We start from the raw sequence: 24460 nt of genomic DNA on the forward strand, positions 1-24460 counted from the left end.
TTTTAAAGATAGCATTTATTATGACTTTTCATAATAAATTTTAGTGGCTAATGTGCAGTTATTAATATTTTTGTTTTTTTTAATGTTTCTTTTGAAAATGCCACTTTTGAGGCTCTGAAGTTGGCTAAAGGTAACTGGATCTATTTTCCAAGTCAGTCATTTTTCCAATGAGATATTTCACATTGTCTTCTTTTTTATTCTTTTGGTTTAGTTTTATTGTTTCTTGATTTCTTATGAAATTCTTATGCTTCCATTTTCTCAAGTCTGATTTTTAAGGAATTATTTTTTTTCAGTGAATTTTTGTTCCTCTTTTACTATATGACCTAGTCTGTTTTTTAAGGTGTCATTTTCCTCAGTATTTTTTGTGGCTCCTTTACCAGGCTGTTGACTCATCAGTCTCATCTCTCTTCCCAATTTTTCTTCTACTTCTCTTGATTTTCAAAATCCTTTTTGAGCTCTTCCATGACCTGTAACCAATTCATATTTTTCTTGAAGGCTTTGGATACTGAAACATTGACTTTGTTATCTTCTTTGAAAGTGTGTTTTGATCTTCTTTGTCATCAGAGTAACTTTCTTTTTCTGTTTTATTATGTTGTTTGGACAGTTTCCCAATCTATTTCTCAACTTTAAATTCTTTATCAAAGTGGGGCTCTGCTTCCAGGGTAGAAGGCACACTGCCCCATGTTGTACAGCTGTTTTCAGAGATATTTCTAGAGACTTGTAAGTTTTCAATTTTTCCAACATGGTATGATTTAAGGAGAGATGTCTTTACTATTCTCTTGGCCTATGCTCTGATCTATGATTGATCAAAAGCAATCTTTTCTTCCATGGAACTGTGATGAGATCCCTGCTCTGGTTCTACCACAAGCTCTGGCTAGTGGTCCTCCTCACCCTGAGATTGCCACAAACCCAGCTCCAAGTATGGGCAAAGCAACAGAGTCCCATCCCCCATGCCAGCAAAGAGACCCCCAAAATGTTCTGATCAGCTGTTCATCCTTCTCCCATCTGTGGGCCGCCGTTGCTGTTGATTCAGTGGTTTCCAAAACTGCTCCAGGTTTCCTGGGACCTGGTCTGTGCTGGCACGAACTGTGCTGGACTATGCTCCATTCTCACCCAGGTGCACCAAACATTTACTGTTGACTTTCTAAGTTATCTTTGGCTGGAAAATTATTTTGTCCCATCCTTTTGTGGGTTTTGCCACTCCTGAAATTGTTTTATGAGATAATTTAAAGGTGTTCAGAGGGGTTTAGGGGAGAGCTCAGGCAAATTGCTGCCTTTTCTCCATGCTCTTGGTTCCACTTCTCTATCTACCCCTAATGTCTTAAAGAAAGCAAACAAATTTCATTGTGACATTAAGTCCATCCCAACACTTTTTCTCCAAACCACATCAGTTGATCTGGTTCCTAAAGGTAAGGTTTCTGAGTAAGGATGTCATTGCCTGGGCCACTCAGTAATTGTACTTCCCAACTCTCAAGCAGTTTCTTCTTTCCTTGTCAGTGAATGGTAGGGAAATAAGAACATCTGGAAGAGAAGATACAGGCACTGACTCCAAAAACGATGACCTTTAGCATGGCAAGTGAGTTCAGTGTAGATGAAAACAATTCTTTCTTCCCTTCCAATACCAATGGCTTCTCGGGATCCTCAATTATTCTCCAAAGACAGTGAGTGGAAGCTTAGAATCTTTGGGGGACAATATCATCTCATCTTTCAGGCACAGTTCCATACATTTCAAATAATGAGTAGCAAATCTTGTGAATAGGAAGATTATAAAATCATGGCTATATGGGGACATTATAATATGAGGAAGATTAGAAACCATCAGGTATAACCATCTCATTTTATGGATGAGAAAGCTGAGACCCAGTGAGGTTACATTATTTGCCTGTACTCACATGGCAACTAACTAGAAGAGCCAGTATTTCAGGCCTTGTGCTCTACTTTCAAATCCAGAGCCCATTCCATTGCACCATGCAGTCTTAAAAGGGCTGACTGACTGAACAGTATCCTGGATGGAAGAAAGGAGCCCACAGTCATGAGACTATAAGGATAACAAAGCAGAGTTCTAGGAGATAACTGGTTGCCTGAGAGAAAGATGGGCTCCTCATTTCCATTTAGAGGGAATCCATGCAACAACTGAAAAAATATTGGGGAAGAAAAGAGATATTTAGTTCAATTCATAAAAGAGTTTTGTATCTAAGAATGATTTAGGGCTGGGAAAAGTATGCTCCTGGCATAGATTTTGAAAAATAACTTGATTGAAGAGCACTCACAGCAAGACTGATATACAAACTTGTCCCCTTAATAATGGATTGGAGTAACAAAAGAGAGATCAAATACAGGACCAGGAGAGATAAGGGTATTGTTAACAGATAACAGAGCCTGAGCATTTGGAAATTAGCTGGTAAGAGAGGTCTCCTCTGGATTGTCACTACAGAGTTCATTATAACCTATGCTTTAGGATTCATGAACCACATTATTCCCAGTACTCAAAGTTAAAAATCACAGAATGATCCTTTACTCTTTCCTTTTCCTGCCGCTACCAAATTCAGTCCCAGAGTCTATTATTTCTGTCTTTGTAATATTTCTCACATTCATCCCCTTCTCTTCAATCCCACTGTCACCAATCTGGCTTTCACATTTTATTCCTAATTAACACTTTGTTCCTCTCTGTCTACTTCAGCCCACCACAATGCCTATTTTCCCCAGATAAATCTTCCTAAAGCTCAATTCTGTTTTTATTGCTCCCAATTCAAAAAACTTCCTATAGTTCTCTATAATTTATCAAATAAAGTCTGTTTTCTTTACAATGGAAGCACCTTTGAGAGAATGTACTATTTCTGGGGAAATAAATAATTGAATAAAAATTATATTGTCTAAGAATGAGATTTAGATTTCTGGACAAAACTTTAGGAATGACAAATTCCTAACTAGGAATGAGGTCTACCTAAAATTGATACAAATTTTATCTGCTTGGTAAATTTATACTCTATTATCATCTAAAAAAGAGGAAAAGAGTTAAAGAAAAAGATTTACATACACCTCTCAAACATAATACCATTGAAAGTACAGAGAAGATTATCAGCTGAAAGCTACAGAAATTAACAGAAAATTTATTCAAGAAAGGAGTCAGTAGTAAAATTTGTGGTCTCAAATATACATCATTCAGTCATTCAGATGTGTTGAATTTTCACAGATACTTCATGGACTATCACATGTCAGGTCTTTATATTCTCCACCAGTTCTCAAAGTCTATCTAGCTTCATTTCATATTCATAGTTATCTATTCATCTGATCCTCTGGTGTCCATTTTTCCTTTTGCCTTCAGTCTTTCCCAGTATCAGGGCTTTTTCCAGTGATTTCAATCTTCTCATTATTTGACCAAAGTTTTTAGGCTTCAGCTTCAGAATTTGACCTTTGAATGAATAGTCTGAATTATTTTCTTCAAGTATTGATTGATTTGCTCTCCTTGCTTTCCATGAGACTCTCAAAAGTCCAAGAAACTTTTCCAACACCACAATTCAAAAAAGCACAGTTTCTGTGGCACTCAGCTTTCCTTATATCCAACTCTCACAACCATATATTACTTCTGAAAGAAGCATAGCTTTGATTAGCTTTGTGAGCGAGGTGATGTCTCTGCTTTTTAGTATGCTGTTCAAATTTGCCATAGCTTTCCTTCCAAAGAGATAGCATCTTTTCATTTCACAGCTGCAGTTGCCAGCTGTGGTGATCTTTGAGGGAAAAGGTATAAAATCTTACACCATTTCCATTTCTTCTTCCTCTATGTGCCAGGAAGTGATGAGACCAGTTGCCAAGATCTTTATTTTTTTTTTTTTGATGTTAAGCTTTAAACCTGCTTTTACACACTCCTCTTTCACCCTCATAAAGATGCTTCTAAATTCCTCTTCACTTTTTCCCCTCAGAATGATATCATCTGCATATCTGAGATTTTTTCTACTTCTCTCGGCAATCTTAATTCCAGCTTTTGATTGATCCAGCCTGACATTTCACATGATGTACTCTGTATATAAATAAGGCAATAATATTATTCTTCTTTTGTACTCCTTTTCAAATACTCAGTTCCAACTGTGGCTTCTTGGCCCACATACAAGTTCCTTAGGAGACAAGTGAGATCATCTCCCATCTCTTGAAGGACTTGACACATTTTTTTTGTGAACCACATAAAGACTTTAGTGTAGTAACAAAGCTAATGTAGATGTTTTTCTAGAACTCCCTAGCTTTCTCCTTAACCAATAAATATTGGCAATTTGGTCTCTAGTTTCTCTATCTCTTCAAAAATCAACCTGTTTTTTGGGTAATTCTCAGTTCACATACCACAGAAATCTAGCTTGCAGAATCTTGCTGGTGTGAAATGAGCAAAATTTTTCAATAATTGGAACATTCCTTAGCATTGCCCTCCTGTAGGACTGAGACGTAAACTGATCTTTTACAAACCAGTGGCCACCAAATTTGCTGGCATATTGAGTGCAGCCTTTAATAGAATTTTAAATAGTTCAGCTGGAAGTCCATCAGCCTTGCTAGCAATGTTTTCTAAGGCCCATTTGATTTCACTAACTACAATATCTGGCTCTAGATTTGTAACCACATTACGTAGTTTGGGTGATGTTAAAATCTTATATAATTCTGTGTATTCTTGTCATCTCTTCTTAATATCTTCTACTTCTATTAAATCCCTACCATTTTGTTTTTTAAGATGACCATTTTTAAAACTTTCTCTTGGTACCTGTAATTTCTCAAAGCATCTCTGGTCTTTCCCATTCTATTGTTTTCTTCAACTTATTTGCATTGCTTATTTAAGAAAATCTTATTTCTCCTTACTATCCTCTGGAATTCTGCATTCAGTTGGATATATCTTTCCTTTTCTCCTTTCCTTTTTTCCTCAATTGTTTGTAAAATCTCATCAGACAACCATTTTGCTTTTTTATTTGAAATGCTTTTTGTTGCTGCCTTCTATACAAAACTGTGAACCTCTGACTATAGTTCTTCAGATACTCTACCAGATCTTATCTCTTAAATCTATTTATCACCTCCACTTCATATTCATAAGTTATGTCATTTAGGTTATAGCTGTATGGTACTTTCTTCAATTTAAGCCTGAATTTTACAATAAAAAGCTTGTCATCTGATCTACAGTCAGCTCCGTGTTTTGTTTTAACCGATTATATAAAGCTTCTCCACTTTTAGTTACAAATTATAAGATCAGTCTGATTTCTAAACTGACCATCTGATGATGTCCATGTGTAGAGTCACTTTTTAGGCTGTTGAACAAGAGTGTTTGTTATGACCAGCAAGTTATTTTGACAAAACTCTATTCGTCTTTACTCTGATTCATTTTGTATTCCAGGGCTTTTCCAATTATCTTTTGATCCCCTACTTTAGCATTCTAATTACCTATGATAAATGTAATATCTTGTTTCCCCTTTTGTTGCTATTTCTAAAAGATGTTATAGATCCTCATAGAACTGATTAACTCTGGCTTCTTTGCATCATTGATTGGAGCATAGATTGATATTATTGTGATGTTGAATGGTTCAAACAGATACCATTCAGTCATTTTTTGAAATTATTTTTTAAGAACTACCCTCTTTCTTCCAAGAGAGTCTTGTTCATAGTAGTACATATAATAGTCATCTGAATTAAAATCACCCATTCCCATCCATTTAAGTTTCCTGACACTCACAAGATATTGATGTTTAATTTTTCCATCTCCTGCTTGATTGCATCCAATTTCTCTTGGTTCATAGATCTTACATTCGTATATATACAACTGAACATATGGACAGAAAGAAGAAAAAATCCAGCAGTTTAGGAATTAAATCACAAATCTGATATAAAAGCATAACAGTGATAGGAAAAGGAGTGGCTTCAATTATCCTCTCTTTTCTAAAACTAGAACTAATAACTTCTCAGTTTGCCTTAATAATAATTTCACCCTTTAAAAGTTACAGGAATCAGTGAGGGGAAATTATATTCTGAAAATTACCAAGAGGTACATTTATTCTTGATGTGAAGAAAAATCTTTTAACAATTAGAAAATCCCAATGTAGAAAAGGTTGCCCTGGGAGATAGTAGGTTCTACTTTATTGGAAATCTTCAGGCAGAAACTAGATAACAATGTGTGCAGAAAGGAACACTGGGGATTCTTTTTCAGATATGGATTAAAATAGATGGGCAATTATGCCCCTTCCATCTCTCAGTTCAGTATTTCATATCCAATCACTTCTTGTGATTTATTGTTTTTCCTTTTATGTTTTATACATAATGACTTTTTTGTTTGTTTGCTTGCTGAGGCAATTGGGGTTAAGTGACTTGTCCAAAGTCACTCAGCCAGGAAGTGTTAAGTGTCGGAGATCCGGTTTGAACTCAGGTCCTCCTGACTTCAGGGCTGGTGCTCTAGCCACTTTACCAACTAGCTGCCACAATAGTGACTTTTTTTTTAACTTTTTATTGACAGAACCCATGCCAGGGTAATTTTTTACAGCATTATCCCTTGCACTCACTTCTGTTCCGATTTTTTCCCTCCCTCCCTTCCTCTACCCCCTCCCCCAGATGGCAAGCAGTCCTTTATATGTTAAATAGGTTACAGTATATCCTAGAAACAATATATGTGTGCAGAACTGAATAGTTTTCTTGTTGCACAGGGAGAATTGGATGCAGAAGGTATAAATAACCCGAGAAGAAAAACAAAAATGCAAGCAGTTTATATTCATTTCCCAGTGTTCTTTCTCTGGGTGTAGCTGCTTCTGTCCATCTTTGATCAATTAAGGCTCTCTTTATCGAAGAGGTCCACTTCCATCAGAATACATCCTCAAACAGTATCGTTGTTGAGGTATATAATGATCTCCTGGTTCTGCTCATTTCACTTAGCATCAGTTCATGTAAGTCTCGCCAGTCCTCTCTGTATTCATCCTGCTGGTCATTCCTTACAGAACAATAATATTCCATAACGTTCATATACCACAATTTACTCAACCATTCTCCAATTGATGGGCATCCATTCATTTTCCAGCTTCTAGCCCACAATAGTGACTTATACATACTCAATTATCAAAATTAGCATGAAGCTAGAAGTAAGAATAAAATAGAAATAGATATGGCATCAAATTAAAACTAATGCAATCTAATCTATCATACAAGTTTTTGATAACAAAAAAGATATTGATGGAAGAAAGTTTTTAGACATTGATAACAATAAGTTCATGTAAAGATTTAACTGATTTAATTAACTTATTTTACTACAATGAGGAAACTCAAAGTGACTTAAATGACTGTATGCAAATACTTGATATGCTTGTCATTCAGAGAGATAAAACAGCCAAGGGCAACATAAGCTTATTATACTATAAACTCATTTATAAAATCTGACAGAGAAGGATAATAAAAAATATAGAGCATTATTACATCATAAAACACAGAAAAGCTATGAAGGGTAAAGCAAGTTTAAAAGAAACTTGGCAAGAAACCCCGATTAAGCAAAATCAATCTAAGAACATTTGAGCATGAAACTGAAAGGAAGAAGCCAAACAGAAGAAAGGATTTACAAAGTTAAAAAAAAAAAAAAAGATTTCCCATCTATTTAAATATTTATGAAAACAATATGCATATGCTCCAAGGGAAGAGGCAGATTTTCAAAAGTAATGCCCTACAGTAAGCTACATCTTTATCATCACAATTAAACCCAATGAATAAAAGATATAGAGAATACAAGATCTGATTTTATAGTCTGTTTAATACAGCTTGTTGACTATGTGACCCCCTGTCCACAATCTATTGGCATGGGACTTCCTCCTTATGGCAAAGAGGAGTGTCTGTCTTGTACGAAGGCAGGGCAAAGTTGCTGAGAGATAAGAGAGCTCCAGCCTTCCCCAGTTCCCCTTAGAGGATTCATTATTTGAGTATTCTGGGCTTCCCGTTTTGAAAGAGAAGACAGAAGACACCAATCCTACTTCAGGATTCAAAATTCTGGGAAGAAATCAGAGGAGAGGTATGTTCCTACTCCCAGCTTGCTATTCTAGAGATTTCATGAAATTTCCTTTGGGTAAGATCCAGTACACTGTCTCTTGATTGAGCTGAATCATCTTGCACCCAATAGAAGAGCTACTTCACATTGTAAGGTCTCCTATATATTTTCCTATATATAATTTCTGATTTCTGTTTTGTGATTTAAGAAAAATGGGTTTCTTTGCTATTCGCTATGCGTATTCATATAGAACTGGTACTTGATGGGGAAAGGGACAAGCCTTGGATTTAAAGCTTGGGCTTCCCCTTCTCAAAACAACAAAGTAATCATCAGTGAGATGGAAACTCCTACACAAACTATATAGAAGAGAGTATACAGATCTCTTTCTAGTCTGGTACTCTCTCTCCCTAAGGAGAACAGAGCAGCCTCTGGCCCTAATCTCCTGCTTCCCTTCTTGGCAGAAATGAATGTCTCCGTTGGAAAAGGGTAATAGGAAAAGAGACTAGAAAGGTCTAATCTGCCTCACTTCAAGTCACACACAACAGCATCTTTCCTATATGTGGGGTCTTTTCTATACATGGGGCTCACCACAAAATGGGGAGTTGTTCACCTAAAGTGTTTGCCATTATCATGGAGGAGATTTAGAGCAAAGTCTAAATTTTGGGAGGTTTTCATATACATGATGAGGTGCTCTAAATTCTCTTCTTTGAGGATGACTTTGCTGGTTCAGTCAAGCCTTGGAACAAGACAAAGTCTTCTGGATGTAATTCATAGACACTCAAGAGTTTGGCCTAATAATTTACAAAAGAAAAATCAAGTAGATGAAGAATACCAATTATCCAGATAATAGCATTCAGATAGGTGAATAATCCATAAGGTTTATCTATGAGAAAATAATTTTTGAATAGATTGAATAGGAATGAGTACAAACAAACAGGATACAAGACATTTAATAAATGCTTGAAGAAAGAATAAAAAGGTTCTTTTTTGATTCTCCAAGTATCTAAAACAATCTAAAGTAGTTCATATTTCTTATAATCTCTTTATGATGAGAGAAAATTTCATTTTCTGAATAACAAAACTTCTGTTCTATTTTTAAAAAGATTTATTATTAGTCATTTTGTACAATTTGCAAGGTGTCCCAAAAGTTTTATTAAAGTTTAAATCTACAGGAAGACTTTTGGGACACTTTGCATAAACCCAGATCTACAAAATGGAAACAAAATCGAAAAGAATGATCATGATTAATCATTTACATCTCTAGTAGTTTCCAGTACTTAGCACAGAGTAAGCGTTTAATAAAAGCTTTTTCATTTAGTCAGTCATTGTAAGTTACTAGAGCTCCTGAAAGTAGCTCCACAAAATGGCAGTTCTTGTTTTTTCCTATATTTCCATTATATTCCAGATTATGGAGACAAATAAATGATAATAAATTATTTTGAGTCTCTCCAGATCAATCAATTTGGACACAATTATATAAAAACGAGGCAGTGTAACATAAATAGCCAGTCTTGAAGCTAAGAAGACCCATGTTCAGTCCTACCTCTGCCACAATTAGTCAATCAATAAACATTTATTAAGTATCATCTATGTTCCAGGTACTGTGCTCTGGGGATACAAAAAGAGGCAAAAGACAATACCTGCTCTCAAAACGTTTGCAATCTAATGAGGGAGACATGCAATAAATATACACAGTACAAGCTATCCATGGAAATAATTAGCAGGGTTGGGCCCTGGAATTAAGAAAGGTTAGAGAATTAAGAGTAAGAGATGGGATTTTAGTTTAAGGAGCCAGGGTGGTCAATCAGGGGAGGGGAGAAGGAAGAACATTCTAGGCATAGATGACATGCAGAGAAAATTCAGAAAGTCCAGTCACACTGACTGACTTTATGAATCTGAGCCAGGCATTTAGTTTCTATGTTTTTGGTAGTGTTCTAAGCCTCTAAATTGTAGAAAACTTATTAAGCTAAGTTGGTAAAGGAAGTTTCCTCACATAGAAGATCCATATATTAATGAAATACTAGATACTAGCTATATAAGTAGAGTCCAATATTCTACAAGAATAAAATGATCTAAAATCTAGGTAAAATTTATGTGACCATAATAAGTTTTTTAACTTTTTTCCTGTTTTGGGTCTTTTTGGCAATATGATAAAGCCAAAAGTTCTCTTCTCAGAATAATATTTTAACATAAATGCATAGAATTACAAAGAAAAATAATTCTACTGAAGAATGGTTCTCAAACTATTAATTTTAAGTCAAAGTCCCCCCAACCTAGAACCTACCCATGAATCTCTTGATTATCCTAGTATTGCTGGTTAAGAATCTCAGCACAACATTATACCAGTTGTTATCATGTCAAGATAGAGAATAAGACAGGGCTGACATGACCTGTTTTTGATGAAATCGTGCTGATTCTAGACCTTTCATAATCATTTCTTTAAGAATCTCTTCTAAAATCTTTCTGGTAATCAAAATCAAAGCTTAGTAACCTAGAGTCTGACAAACTCTTATTTTCTTCCCTTAAAAAACAAAAAAACCTGTGACATATGTCCTTCAGTTTTACTGTGCTTCTTCACTACATAATCCTTCAAATAGCACTCTGTATGGTTCAGCAGTTATATCTACCTGTTCTTTCTATTCAAGCTAGTTGCTTTTAAAAGTATATAAAGCAACTCTAAAAATGATTACTATTTTTAAATTTTGAGAAATAAAAGATAAAATTTCACTGTGTGAAAATACCAACAAATACCTCTGGATGGATTGTTTTGTAGTAATTACCACATATCACAGTGAATATTAATATAAGAAATAAATTAATGTTGTCAATGAAGATTAGTGAATAATAGAGGAATAACTTATTTCATACTGTTTTTCGTTAAACCTTAATATATTTAATTTCTTCTTTTTCTAACTACTTTAAGTTTATTGTGAAAGTAGGAATATTTTTTATTGAAAGTATAATTTATCGTATTTGATATTTGCCATGCATCATTGTGAAAATGTAAAGAATTGAAAGCATATAGCTACTTCCAACCTAAAAAGGAAGCACTACTTACTAGAAACAAGACTTGATGGGACTGTTGATTTGTGACAGCTGACTTACTTGAATGTAGTTGTCAACAACTCCCCAAGCAAAGCCACAAGGAAATGTCCCTTCTATTGGTAGATTTTCTGGCAAAGAAGGAAAGCCATTTCTTTCTATCAGCTTTTGGTAAAACAAGGCTGAAGACTTTGGTAGCAGCTTCTTATCATGACTTAGGAAATCTATGTAAAACAATCCACGTCTAATGCTGTATCCTCTATGCCATTCAAAGCCATCCATGAGGGACCAAACAGTATAACCAATGACTTCGACTCCATCATATCTGATGGCTAGTAGAAAAAAAAGGAAAGGGGAGGGAAAAGGAAAAAAAGACAAAATAATCTTGAATTACTCATTTGCCTTATGAGCAATATATTATGATGAAGTCCCCAGATCTCTAAAATAATAAATGAAACAAATGCAACTTCTCATAATTAAGATATTTGTTTATAATAATCAGACTGGCAATATACATAATAGTGCTAATACTGAATCTTTTGATTTTTAGAACTATTTCAAAGTTTCTAAGGAAAAAAATGAAATTTCTTAACTACTTAATGGCTTTTAGATAATTTTAAAAGTACAAATTAATAATTAAGCCTACATGGTCCTTTGAAGTTAAAACAGAAAAATATACTCTTAGTTTAAAAGCATTTTTTCATCAGCAGCATTCCAGCAATTATTTTTAATCATTTAAATAGATCTTTAGTTTATTACTTAAACACTCAGGTTAAGCACAATTTGCATGGTTTAGTAAAATTTTAAAAATTTACACAAGGCTGCCATCAAGCCTAATCTAATGTTAATGCCACAAATAACTCTCTCCTCATGTTATCATATCTCACAAAATTAATTCTAATTTCCTACCAATAAAGCTTGAATTTTATTTCATTCAAAGATAGTAATTTTAAAAGTACAAAAAAACTTGCATAATTATTTTTATGGCATTCTGATATACTGTATTCAAAATTATTTACTTAGGTACTTTCCTACCATGTAATAGTGAATAAGCACATTAACAAGGAGCTATTTATCTTGTTGGGGAAGCAGGTAAAAACATTGTTCTTAAGGTGATATATAGCAGAAAGAGTTCAGACTCCAACTCAAAATTTTACTCATGGTATCTGTTTTCATCTCTACACGATGAAACTAAAATTTGTAAAATTATTCAACTCCTCAAACTGAAAAGGGACTACAAACATGCTAACTATATCTTACTAGTCATAATATATCTTACTTGTTGTGAGACTCTGAGCATGTCACTTAACCTCAGTTTCCTCATCTGTAAAAATGGAGCCAATAATAGCACCTACCTGTCAGGGTTCTCATGAAGAAAAATGATATAATAATTGTAGAGTGTTTTGAAAACCTTAAAATGCTACACAAGTTCTAATTATTGTTATAGTAATACTATTACTGTTGTTAAATCATAAATATTAAAATATTAGAATTTACTAAGCTTAAGAATTTTCTTGATAAATTGGGTTAGTTGGTTTTTGTTGTTTTTTTTAAATAGGAAATCAATGTTAGCAACACACCTACCTTTTAAAGTTTCCATAATGAATTTTTTGAGATAATACATATATTTGGCATCATCCCTTTTGGTAGTGCCTGAAACAAACCAGCCATTCTCCACAATAAAAATCTGAGGATGGTTGTATTCAAGGTCTATCCAGGAGAGAAGTTGCCTCAGACTTGGTGATTCCAATTGTCGAAACTTCATATGAGGGTCCAAGAGCTGAAAACTCAGAGTTGGTCCAAAGGAAAGTGCAAAAAAGTCAGCTGTCCCTTTGATGAAATTTTTCTCAGATTCAGTAAAATTTGGCAAAAGAGATGAAAGATTTTCCTTCATGCTCTGTGGGTAGTCACCATCAATGAAGATTGGTTTAGCAAACCAGCCCAATACAAAATCAAGAGATTTTTGACATTCTTTTAGATCACGTTCAGTCATCTTTCGGGGACTGATCCAATGAGAACTAAGTGCAATAGATACTTGTCCTCCTTGAGTTGAACGAAAAGATGTATTGTAGAGATGCCAGACTTTAGCATGGGCCTAGAAAAGGAAGGAAAAAAAAAAGAACAGTTTGTCTTTTGTTCTGATTTGAAACATGTTTCAATAATAACTTCCATTTTTATTAGTTTTAGCACCCAATCCAATGATCAATTATCAATTATCATTATACTACTACAATAAAATATTAATTTTCAATGCCAGTGGAAGAATATGGTTCTTCATATTCATGAAGGGAATTCAATAAGTAAGGGAAAATTAAACATAAGTAAATATTCAAATCAGTCAATAAATCTTTATTATTATTATTATTATTATTATAGCACAACTTGATAGGCTGGCCACATTGTTCTAATGCCAAACTTACATTTGCCTAAAAGATTGCTTTACAGAGAATTCACAAAGGCCAGTGTTCACATGGAGATCAAAAAAAACTATACAAAGACTCTCTCAAAGTCTCTCTGAAAAATTTTGTAAATCACTTATGAGACATGGAAGACACTGGTAAAGGAATATCCAACATGGTGTGCCCCCATCAAAGAAGGTGCCATGCTGTATGAGAGAAGCAGAATTGCAGAAGCTCAAAAAAAAAAAAAAAAAAAAAAAAAAACCATGAGATGCACAAATTTAGAAACATCTCCACTCCAACTGTTCTTGTGGATTATTTGTGCCCTGCCTGTGGTAGAGACTTCTGAACTCATTTTAGTCTGATAAACCACAATCTAGAACATCGTACCTTGACCACAACTTTGTGATGCCATTTTGGTCCTTTTCAAGAATGAAAGATAATTACCAACTAATTATGTGTGTGCTAAGGCACTGTGCCAAGCACTGAAGACACAAAAAGATATAAAAAATTAGTCCCTGCCCTCAAGGAGTTTACAATCTAATGGGGGAGATAACATGCAAGCCAATATATAAAAACATGCTATATAAAGAATAACTTAGTGGCCCTAGAGTTGGAAGACTCATCTTCTTGAGTTCAAATCTAGTCTCAGATATGTACTAGCTGTGTGAACATTAGCAAATCACCTAGTTGTGTTTGTCTCAGTCTCCTCATCTGTAAAATGAGCTGGAGAAGGAAATGGCAAACCACTTTGGTATCTCTGCCAAGAAAACCCTAAATGGAGTCACAAAGAGACATATAGAACTGAAAAATGATAAGCGTAACAACAAAAATAGAAGGAAAGCACTGGAATTAAGAGGCATTGGGAAAGACTTCCTGAAGAAAGTAGAATTTTAGTTGGGAGTTAAAAGAGGTCAGGGAAGTCAGTTGTCAGAGTTGAAGAAGTACAGAGTTCCAACTACTGGGAGAAGTCAAAGAAAATGCTGGGAGATGAGATATGAAGTATCTTATTCGTGTAACAATTAGGAGGTCATTTATGGATCTAAGAGTACTTGTAGGGGAATAAGATGTAATAAGACTGGAGAGGACTCTGTTATGAAAGTCTTTGGATGCCAAAAGAGCATTTTGTGTTTTATTCTGGAAGCAGTTGGATCTAACACACACTCAGAATTCAGAAGGGTAGTTCTGACTTCCTGCAGATCAGCAAAGCCTTTTCAGAATTCTCCTTATAAGTCAGGGTACCACAACACCTAAATGTAGCTGATAAGGAACAGCTGCCCTGTAGTTACCAACTTCTTCATTTTTAACAACTGTTGAAAAAAATGGTTGTTGGTATCAAACGTCCTTTGTTATACTAAACTATTATTGACTTTATCTCATGTTTGCATATTTCCATTCCTAATCATTCAAGAGGCTGAAGATTTTATTGTCTCACTCCTATCTGAATTAAGTTGTTCTCCAACTTTGAAATATTCTGATTTTTCCTTTTATTTCTCACACTCATTAAATCCTGCCAATTTTCACACCACTCCCAGTGAAAGCTTTTCAGTTTTGTATGCCAAATCGGCTCTTTCTCTTCCCCAAATATTCTTCTCCTTGCAGTTCGTTTATGTGTGCTTGTCCAAGGACAACCTCATTCACATTATGAAGTCACCCACACATTTCAGAGTTATGAAGGAGTTTATGACTAACTTATAAGATTTTTGAGGCAGATATTTTGTCTTTTGTGCTATATTCTATAAAATGCCTTTTATGCTTCAAAAATCTACCCAACTAATAAGTATTTTGTTGATGATTAACTATTTCTCCCCAAACAAATTTTATCTCTACCACTAATCTCTCAATACATGCTGGAGAAGAAAACATTTTCATTAAAATAATAGGGTCATTTGCCCACATTCCAAAATTTGGCTATGCCATCCACCCTTACCAATGACCCAAGAAACCCCTAAGAAACATTCCCTGTCTAGTGCAGAGGTTTCATGGAAGAATTCCCCCTACCTAAGACTCATCCTGACTATAGTCCAGTGGTTTTTAAAGAAATGCTTGGGGGAAAGGATATGAACAGCTATATCTCAACTATGATAATTACCTTTTAGCAGAGCAAATGATTTGAGGAGAATAATTGTCGCTTCAAAATGGGTTACAGGAACAAACAACCTTATTTCTGAAAGTAAAGAAATTAAAGAAAAATGGAAAAACAGTTTCAGTATGAACTTCAGAAAGACATCTTTCTGAAGTTCATACTGAAACTGTTTTTCCATTTTTCTTTAATTTTGCGAATAGCCAAAGAGAGCATCTCAGAAAGACCCCAACTTACAGTTATGGATTAACAAATGAATTACAAAGTACTGTGCAGTTATCTTGATCTGATTCTAACTCAAATGATTTCAAGTTTAGTAGACAGAGAAAAGGTCAGTGGTCAGAAAGTGTTACAACACTGCCTAAAATTCACATACTCAGACAATCATAGTAGTGACTAACTTGACAGAGTTTTCCTAGATAACTGCATTGATATTTTGTGAACACATCACACAGCCATCATGTTGTCCTTCCAAAACTTCAAACAAGATAGCCCTTGCCCTCAAAGAGTTTGCAATCTAAAGGGGGAAGACATAAAGAGGTACAAAAAAGCAAAGTAGAAAGGGTTGGGAAGAGGATACCTGCTTGAAACTTGTCAAGGAAACTAAATGCCTTGGAGGATATTACTTATCAGAAAATCTTTTTCTTAACACAGAAAAACTCCTAAATATATATTGAATTTAATTGTTTTTTTACAACTATCCTGTGAGATCTTACAGATTTTCATTCTATACTTCACTGAATCTATGATCCCAAAGTTAGAGCTGTCAGCAGTACAATCTACCTACTCCTCTTCATCACATGTAATTGCTGTCCATATCCTTTTGTAAATCATTTAAAGGGGGTCCATCCACCCAAGAAACCTGGGGACTTCCTATAGGCCTAGAGCTTTTAACCTGAGGTTCACGAACTTTTCTTTTAAAAAATATATTTTTATAACTATTTCAATATTGGTTTTCTTTGTGATCTTATGTATGAAAACACTGAGAAGGCTTCAACAAACTGCCAAAAGGGTCAGTGATACATATACAGAAAAAAGTTAAAATTCCTTTGCTCAAGATCCCTTAATAATATATGATGACCAGTGGATTACTCTCAATGGTTATCCTTTATTTTAAACATGGCTCCTAGTCATACCTCTTATTTAGGTCTCTTAGTGGTGGCTTTTGAAATACTTGCCAGAAGGGATGCATCAGGAAACACTCTTTCAACTGCCAGATGATATGGCAAAAAGTGTTTTGGATTATAGCAGGACAAAAGGTGGTTTTTAATCCTGCCCTTTAACTCATGTTAGTAAGCTCATTATTGTCAAGTCAGAAATTTCTTCATCTGTGAAATTTAAATAATAATAATACCTGCAATACATAGATTTGGGGGTTGGTATGAGTCAAATAAGAGAAAGCAGTTTGTAAACTTGAAAGTCTACATAAATGAGACAGAGTGTGTAAAAGCAGTTATCATGACTTCAGTTCGTACTGAGTCTTTAGATTAAATTTGTATAACTCTCATAAAATACATTCCCATCAGACTTATTCTTTAGGTGGGACAAAGGGCCCCCAGATCCCTGCTAGTATTGAAGAAATCACACCTAACAAATGATACTTCTAATTGAATAATTGAATAGGGTGGGGGATAGAATAACTTGTCTCTCCATCCACCTAGCTCCTGTCATTGCAAGTGAATAGACTGAGGAGGGGTCTATTGTAAAATTAGGTAAGTTCTTTTTGTTGAATACAGTAGTTCCTTCTATTTAGTATTGGCCAAAACTCTCCTAACATGACAGGAACTGATTTTTTTTCTTGTGGAAAAAGCTGGTAAGTCATCTTCTGTTCAAGGAGGAAGGGCTGAAATGTTTTTTGGGTTTGGGACATTCTTCTGGATGTGCCTAATTTGATTTGAATAAGTCAGCATGGGGTCAGAATGGGGTCTTTAGTAGCCCTTCTTTCTGTCTCTCCATATCTTCTCTTCTAGTTGGCCACAGGAGAGTAACTTCCTCAGATTGTTTTGACTTCCTTTCTGGTGGCCTAGAGGAAAAGGAGCAAATTACTAAAATCTAGATTTTTCCTATTGGACAGCCAAAAGAGCCAAAGGAGTAGAGTCCTAGTTTCGCTTCCTTTGTTTTGCTTTTTCTTTCTCAATAAGGATTTCGGAAATCCCTCATATTTACGTGGGTCCCAGTAGGCCCAGATTGGTATCAATTGTAATCTGGCACAATCTTCTACACAGAGAAAAATTGAGTATTATTTTTTAGAATAATTAAGAATTTTTTATAGGAGTCATTTTTGATCAGTTGTATTTTCCTTATTGAGTTAATATTTCTTCTAAGAGTCCATTTTCCCCGTAATTCAACTTATTCTATATTTGTATATGTTACTAATTAGAGGCTTTCTCCCATATATTTTAACAAAATTGTTTATTTTGTGCAGCTCAACTTTCCCAGCCTTGGATATCTAATGTTGAGGGGGGAAAGACCCTATCTCCAGATAATTGAGTGCATGCATACAGTGTTTTAAGGTTGAAAAACCACTTTACAAATTTTAGCTCATGTTATTCTCACAACAACTCAGGAGGTAGGTGCTTTTTTCCCCTACCTATTTGTTTCCCAAATTTGCTTCTTTCTTAAATTCCTTGATTTTTACTTTCTTGCCCAAGATTTTATCACCTCTAGCCATGTTTTGTTTTGTTTTAACATTCTATCTAACAATATCACTTCTGTTCATGTGAACTTCCAGAAGCAGGGAATAGTCATCTGCTTGACAAGTTTTCAGAAGTTCACTTTGAAGCTTTTAAAATACATCCCAGAAAGAACTCACTATTAAAGTTATGTTAATATGTGGCTATCTCAGGACCTTTTAGCAGAAAGTTGCCAAATACAAACACTGCTCACATCTTCTTCTGACCTTTCCTGGATGATCTCACACTTAACAGAACCAATGGATCTCTAACATCATTCCCCTAAATGAAAAGCAACTACTTCCTCTACAATTGATACAAATAGATCCCTCCTCTTCAGGAAGAGCTTTATATTTCTTAGTTCTAAGTATTTATTCACTGACTCTTCATCAATTTTTTTTCTATTTAACATTATTCTATTCTTCAATCCTATGTTACACACACCTTAAGATTTTGCTCTCCCTTTTCAGATTATTTTTCTTCATTTTCACATAGACCTTATTCCATTGTTTTAAAGAATACATTATTTTCACTGATAATCTGGAGAGAGAAAAGATATTCTTTAAACCTTTTTCCTACTCATAGGAGAAATACCAGTCTATACTTAAAGCATAAATTATAGCATGTTGCCATGGCCAAAATATAAATAAAATACATTCTTTAGAGGTCGCTGAAAAATCCTACCTTCATGCTATCCATAATTATTGGAAATAAGATTTTCAGTCTTTGTCTTTCTTGATATCAACTCTTAGAGAACTGCTGTGAACATCTGTAAGTAGGTCTCAACACAGGAAATGCCAATCTTTTTCTCACTTCATTAGTAGTTCATGTATTCTTTAAAAATCAATTCAACTCCCTTAACTTCTCTCACTGAAATTTTGCCATGACCTATTAACTTGTTCTACTTATCTTGCCCTTCTAGCAACCTTCTTTTGTAGCCATGGTGCTGTTTGTTATCATAGTCACAGAAGAGCAGCACTGTGTTATAAAAAGTAGACTGGACTTGGAGTCAGGAGAAACCTGTATTCAAATTCTGCCTTTGATATTTACTAGTAGCACAGCCTTGGACAAATCCATTTGATCTCTGTAACCATAATGTCCTCTCTGGATTCTGTATCGATATTTCCTTTAATTTTATAATTTTCCCTGTTTATTTTTATTGTTTCCTCCTCATATATTTTTTCAAAACTCCTTCTAAAGAATATCAATATGTTGATATTATATATAAGTAACAAAGTACAAGTTAAACAATCCCAATTTCTGTAACTTTTTCTCTTTTTTCAAACTTTTAATTATTGTTCTCCTATGCATATTGACTCTCTATGGGTAATTCCTCTTAAAATTTATGGGTAATATATGGGATGAGGAAGAAAAATCAAGATAAGTATAAAAATAAAAATAATTCAAAAATGAACAAAACAGCATGGCTAGAATACAATTTAAGCATTATTTCTTGAAGGGAAAAAAAAAGACATTATGTGATTAATAACACCAGCAATACATTTTAATACTACTATTTAAGTATACATTTTAATGGTACTATTTCAGTAGCTGTATGTTGTTAAGGCATCATAATCAGAATAATAAATCAATGATTAGCATTGAGTCTTAAATTGCTTTTCTTTAGACACTTTCCCACTTCCTCTTTTGTAAAATATATCCAATAAATCATTTTTGATTTACAAAACACTCAGAATTATATTAAAGTTTTAACTAGCTGCAAAAAAAAAATTAACATTAAGGTTTTTGTTTCTAAGAGTTCATCCATTGCTTATTGGAATGTTGCTTAATCCAAGGAAATAAGGAATTTCATACATGGCATATAGAAAAGAATTATTAAAGCAAATTTTTATCAGGTAGTAGTGATATCAGTAATGATGTCAAAAAACTATTTTTATTGGTTTGTGCTCATTTCTTTAGATACATCAATTATAATAGTTAGCTGGATACAAAAATTCCATTGGACAGGTTTTTATTTTTCATATATTTCATGAATATAAATTCAAAAGTAAGTTTCCCAATTAATTTATTTTCATTTTTAAAAGAGAGTTGAAGTGAAAAGATATAAAAGAATGAATTTGACCAGAACGGAAGTTCTGCACTATGTATCTGAACAAAAAGTTCACTTATCCCATTCGTAGGGGTTCTCAAACTATGGCCCGTGGGCCAGATGAGGCAGCTGGGGACGTTTATCCCCCTTACCCAGGGCTATGAAGTTTCTTTATTTAAAGGCCCACAAAACAAAGTTTTTGTTTTTACTATAGTGTGGCCCTCCAACAGTCTGAGGGACAGTGAACTGGCCTCCTATTTAAAAAAAATTTGAGGACCCCTGATTCACTACCACAGAGTACTAGATACTCTTGAAAATTTCATTAACTCCTTTAAATCATTAGAGCACTGTTTTCCAAACTGTTTATCATAGTACTCCTTAGATACCGTATGTTTGCCCCAAAATTACATACATACCTAACACATTTAAATGAATTTACAAGTTTGCATTGTGTCTATTATTAGCAAGACAATCTGGTAGGCATTGCTAAGGGACAAAAAGGAGAAAAAAATAGTCCTTTCCAATCCCTCAGGAGTATATGGAATACTTGGACACTTCAGTTAATTTCAGAATCCATTATTTTAATCACATAGTATTCTCTTTTCTAACATATATTATAAACTTTCTAGAATTTAATCTTCCAGAATTACGCCAGCCAAAATAACATCGCCCCACATGCTAACTGGTGATAAGCATCCTCCAAAATGAACTACACATGCAGTCAATGGGCCTATATTTGAAGTCTCTCTAGCTTGGCAGGACATGCTGGAACTTGGACCCAAAGGCACTAATTTTGGGAACCCAGTATAATTTCTATACTAACCTAGGCATTGAAATGGGACTTGGGCATCAGAGCTGGAGAAGCAATGTTTGGTTTTTTCAGTTATGTTCATTTGTTTGTAATGGTTTGCCATTTCCTTCTTGAGCTCATTTTACAGAGGAGGAACTGAGGCAATCAGGGTTAAGTGACTTGCCCCAAGTCAAAGTCTAAAGCCAAAGTTGAATTCATAAAGATGAATTTTCCTGATTGCAATCTCAATGCACTATCCACTATGCTACCCAGCTGCCCAGAGAGGCTTAAAAATAGCTTCATAGTTTCATACATACACATACACATATATGCACATATATATGTGTTTGCATGTATATCATGTGTGTATATATAAAATATTTGTCTCTCTGTGTATATGTGTGTATGTATGTGTGCTTGTTATACACATTATTATCCCATTTGATTCTTGCAAGAATCCTAGTAAATAGTGCAAGTATTATCCCCATCTGACAAACAGACCAGGAGAGCTTAAGTGTCACATGGTTATAAACAGTTTTGTGGTACCCACAGTAAGACCACATCTTAACTTACATAAACATAGAAATTTTCAATGTGACAAAGCAAATTCATAGGTGCTGGGAAACAGATGTCCTAAGTTCATGGGGCAGCTGCCAGTAATTTCACATTGAGAGATCATAAATAGTCACGGACAAAGTATAAAAGGCAGCATCAGAGTCTCATAGTCCTGGTGATTATTAGAATGTCCGAAATGTTTCCATTGAAGGAGAACAAATAGAAACATTAGGCTACTATCTAATAATGATACCTAGTTCCTAGTCTATGATTTGAGATTGTAACAACATTCCACATTGTTTACTGGGTCCTCTTCCATTATTACACTTTTATGTGATTCCACTTTTGTATTCTTTCTGTGGTATTGGAACCACAGCAAGAAATATCTGTTTATGTATATGGGAAGAGCTGAGGTTTACAAATTTTCCCATAAATACTGATAGACTAGGTAGGAGATCTAAGTTTATTAGAACCACTCTAGATCTAGGCTGAATCCAGTTTAGTTATATCTAACATGTCGTCTGTCACTTAACACAGTGTCTGACACATAGAAGATGATCAATAAATTATAGTTTTCAGGTTGGGGAAGAACCCAACCTGATAAGGGATTTCTTTAAAATTCAGAGAGAAATTGGCAGCACTCAAACTCAAACCCAAATCCAGATCCCCCTAGTACAATATTTTATCCAATGCATGTCATTCCCTCTTTGACATTTTTTTTAACTAAAATTTTATTGTTTCATGGTTCTAGATATACAAGTTTTAAAAAGTGCTAAAAATAAAAATAGAATGCTATTGTTTAAATATGTTAAGGTGATATTCCCAACTCATCATCATCACATCTTGTATAAACTTTGAGTTGCATATGCATATATATCTGCAAGCTGGACATAACAAAGCTTCTAGGCAGTAGTCCCCGTAAGTAACTAATATTTAGAAAATGATTACCCATTTCAGTTAGGTATAAATCTAGAGATAATGGAGTTCTTTTTTAAAACAGCATTCATTAAAAACCTATATATGCTTGTAAAATAAATAAAATTTGATTCTTGCCCTCAACAAGCTTAATCTAATGAGAAATAAGGCATTTAAATGCAATTTGGCTTCTATGATAACTCCTTTACTGAATTTTTTTTCCCTCTGAGTTCACTAGTTACCTTCTAGATATCAAATCTCATGGCTTCTTTCATTCATTAATGACTTAACACATTGTATTACAGTAGCTGTTTACCTCCAAGAATCTATTCTAATCAGGTTTATTGGGAATGTTTCTTGTTTGTTTTTTTCTTTTTGTCATTCTGCACCCAGGGGTTCTTGACTTTTGAAATTGAAGCCTCTGGATCACATCTCAAAATAATATTTGAAACAAATAAAGGAAATACTAAATTTCACTTAGAATTTAGTAAGGATAAAGATGTAATTTTTCCCATCCAAGTTCATAGACCCTTATCTCAGGTTAAGAATCCATAGTCTACATTGTCACCCTTGGCAACAGCTTTTTTTAATTTCATTTTTATTCTGTCCTTAACAAATGTCACATAAAATGAGCATTTCCATATTCAAATTATAACAAAAAAGAGGATTGTTAGTGAAACCATGAATATTTATTATCTGCAGCTTGCTTTTCCTTTTAAATATATAACAAATTCAACATGAAACTTCCAAAGACATTCTGGTTTTCAATGTTTCTTTCTATTACTTTCTATCCATTTTTTAAAAAAATGCTTCAATTCCATAGTATCTTCACTTTTTTGCTCTTTATTTTTTCTCTTTCTCGTGGGTTTTTTTTCCCTTTTTGGTATAATTTTTCTTGCATAACATGACAACATGGAAATGTGTTTAAAAGAAGTGCAGATATTTAATCTATATCAGATTACTTGCTGTCTTGGGGAAGGGGGAGGAAAAGAGAAGAAATTGGAACACAAAGTCTTAGACAAATGAATGCTGAAATCTATCTTTACATTTGGAAAAATAAAATGCTATTGAGCAAAAAAAAAAAAAATGCTTCAATTATCCTTTCTTCTTAAATAATAATCCTATTGGTAGTCCTCCTTTCCCCAAGGAAAACTAAAACCTCCTGCAATAAATAGGTACAATCAAGCAAAACTAATTCCTTAGACTAACAGTTCTATCAACAATGCATTAACTATGTCTTGATTGTAGCTGAAAATGTGTATCTCATTATGCATCTTGATTTCATCACTTGTCTGTCTTAGGAGGTGGGTAGTAGGCTTCATCATTGCAATTGGTTGGTACTGTGATTGGCTATTAGAATTCTTAAGTCTCTCAAAGTTATTTTTCTTTACAATGTTGCTAATATATGCATTTTTCTCCCAGACTCTGCTTAGTTCACTCTTCATCAGTCATACAAGTCTTCCCAAGATTCTCTGAAAAGGTTCCTTAACTTCTTACAACATAACAATATCAATTAACAATAATTAACAATTAGTATTAACAATATTAAAATGTACTTAAATACATTTAAGCAACATATTTAACTGTTCCCAATTAATGAGCAATCCCTTAACTTCCAGTCCTTTGCCAATTAAGAAATGCTATAAATATTTTACACAGATGAATGAAGCATTTATTGGTTCTTATCCACAAAGCATCATGCTAAGCAACAAACAGAAACATATATAACAGTTCCTGCACCCAAGGAGCTCAGATTCTAATGGGAGAGAAAATATACATAGGAATTGTTAGCTGTAAGTCAGATGTAACAGTCCCATAATTCTCAGGGTGCAGTGGAAAAACAGGATGTTAGTGCATCTTATTTAACCTTATTTCCACATAGTGTTGGGTAGCAAGATCTTTTTTTCTCTAGGTCTTCAATAGACCCAGAATAGAGAACCAATTTCTGTGGTTATAGCAACTGCCTGAGCAGTTGC

The 24460-nt window shown here is 34.2% G+C and overlaps 1 protein-coding gene across 1 annotated transcript in view; it reads right to left on the reverse strand.

The window, feature by feature from the left end:
• Positions 1–24460, reverse strand: part of KL (klotho) — a 68964-nt gene that overhangs the window by 27195 nt on the left and 17309 nt on the right. Inside the window, exons 2-3 of the mRNA XM_051986478.1 lie at positions 12605–13115; positions 11084–11352 (exon numbers count right to left, since the gene is read on the reverse strand). Of these exons, the coding sequence (XP_051842438.1) occupies positions 11084–11352; positions 12605–13115 (780 nt within the window). The remainder of the gene's footprint in view (positions 1–11083; positions 11353–12604; positions 13116–24460) is intronic.

The sequence above is a fragment of the Antechinus flavipes genome, chromosome 3 (genome assembly GCF_016432865.1).
Source record: "Antechinus flavipes isolate AdamAnt ecotype Samford, QLD, Australia chromosome 3, AdamAnt_v2, whole genome shotgun sequence".
Lineage (NCBI taxonomy): Eukaryota > Metazoa > Chordata > Mammalia > Dasyuromorphia > Dasyuridae > Antechinus > Antechinus flavipes.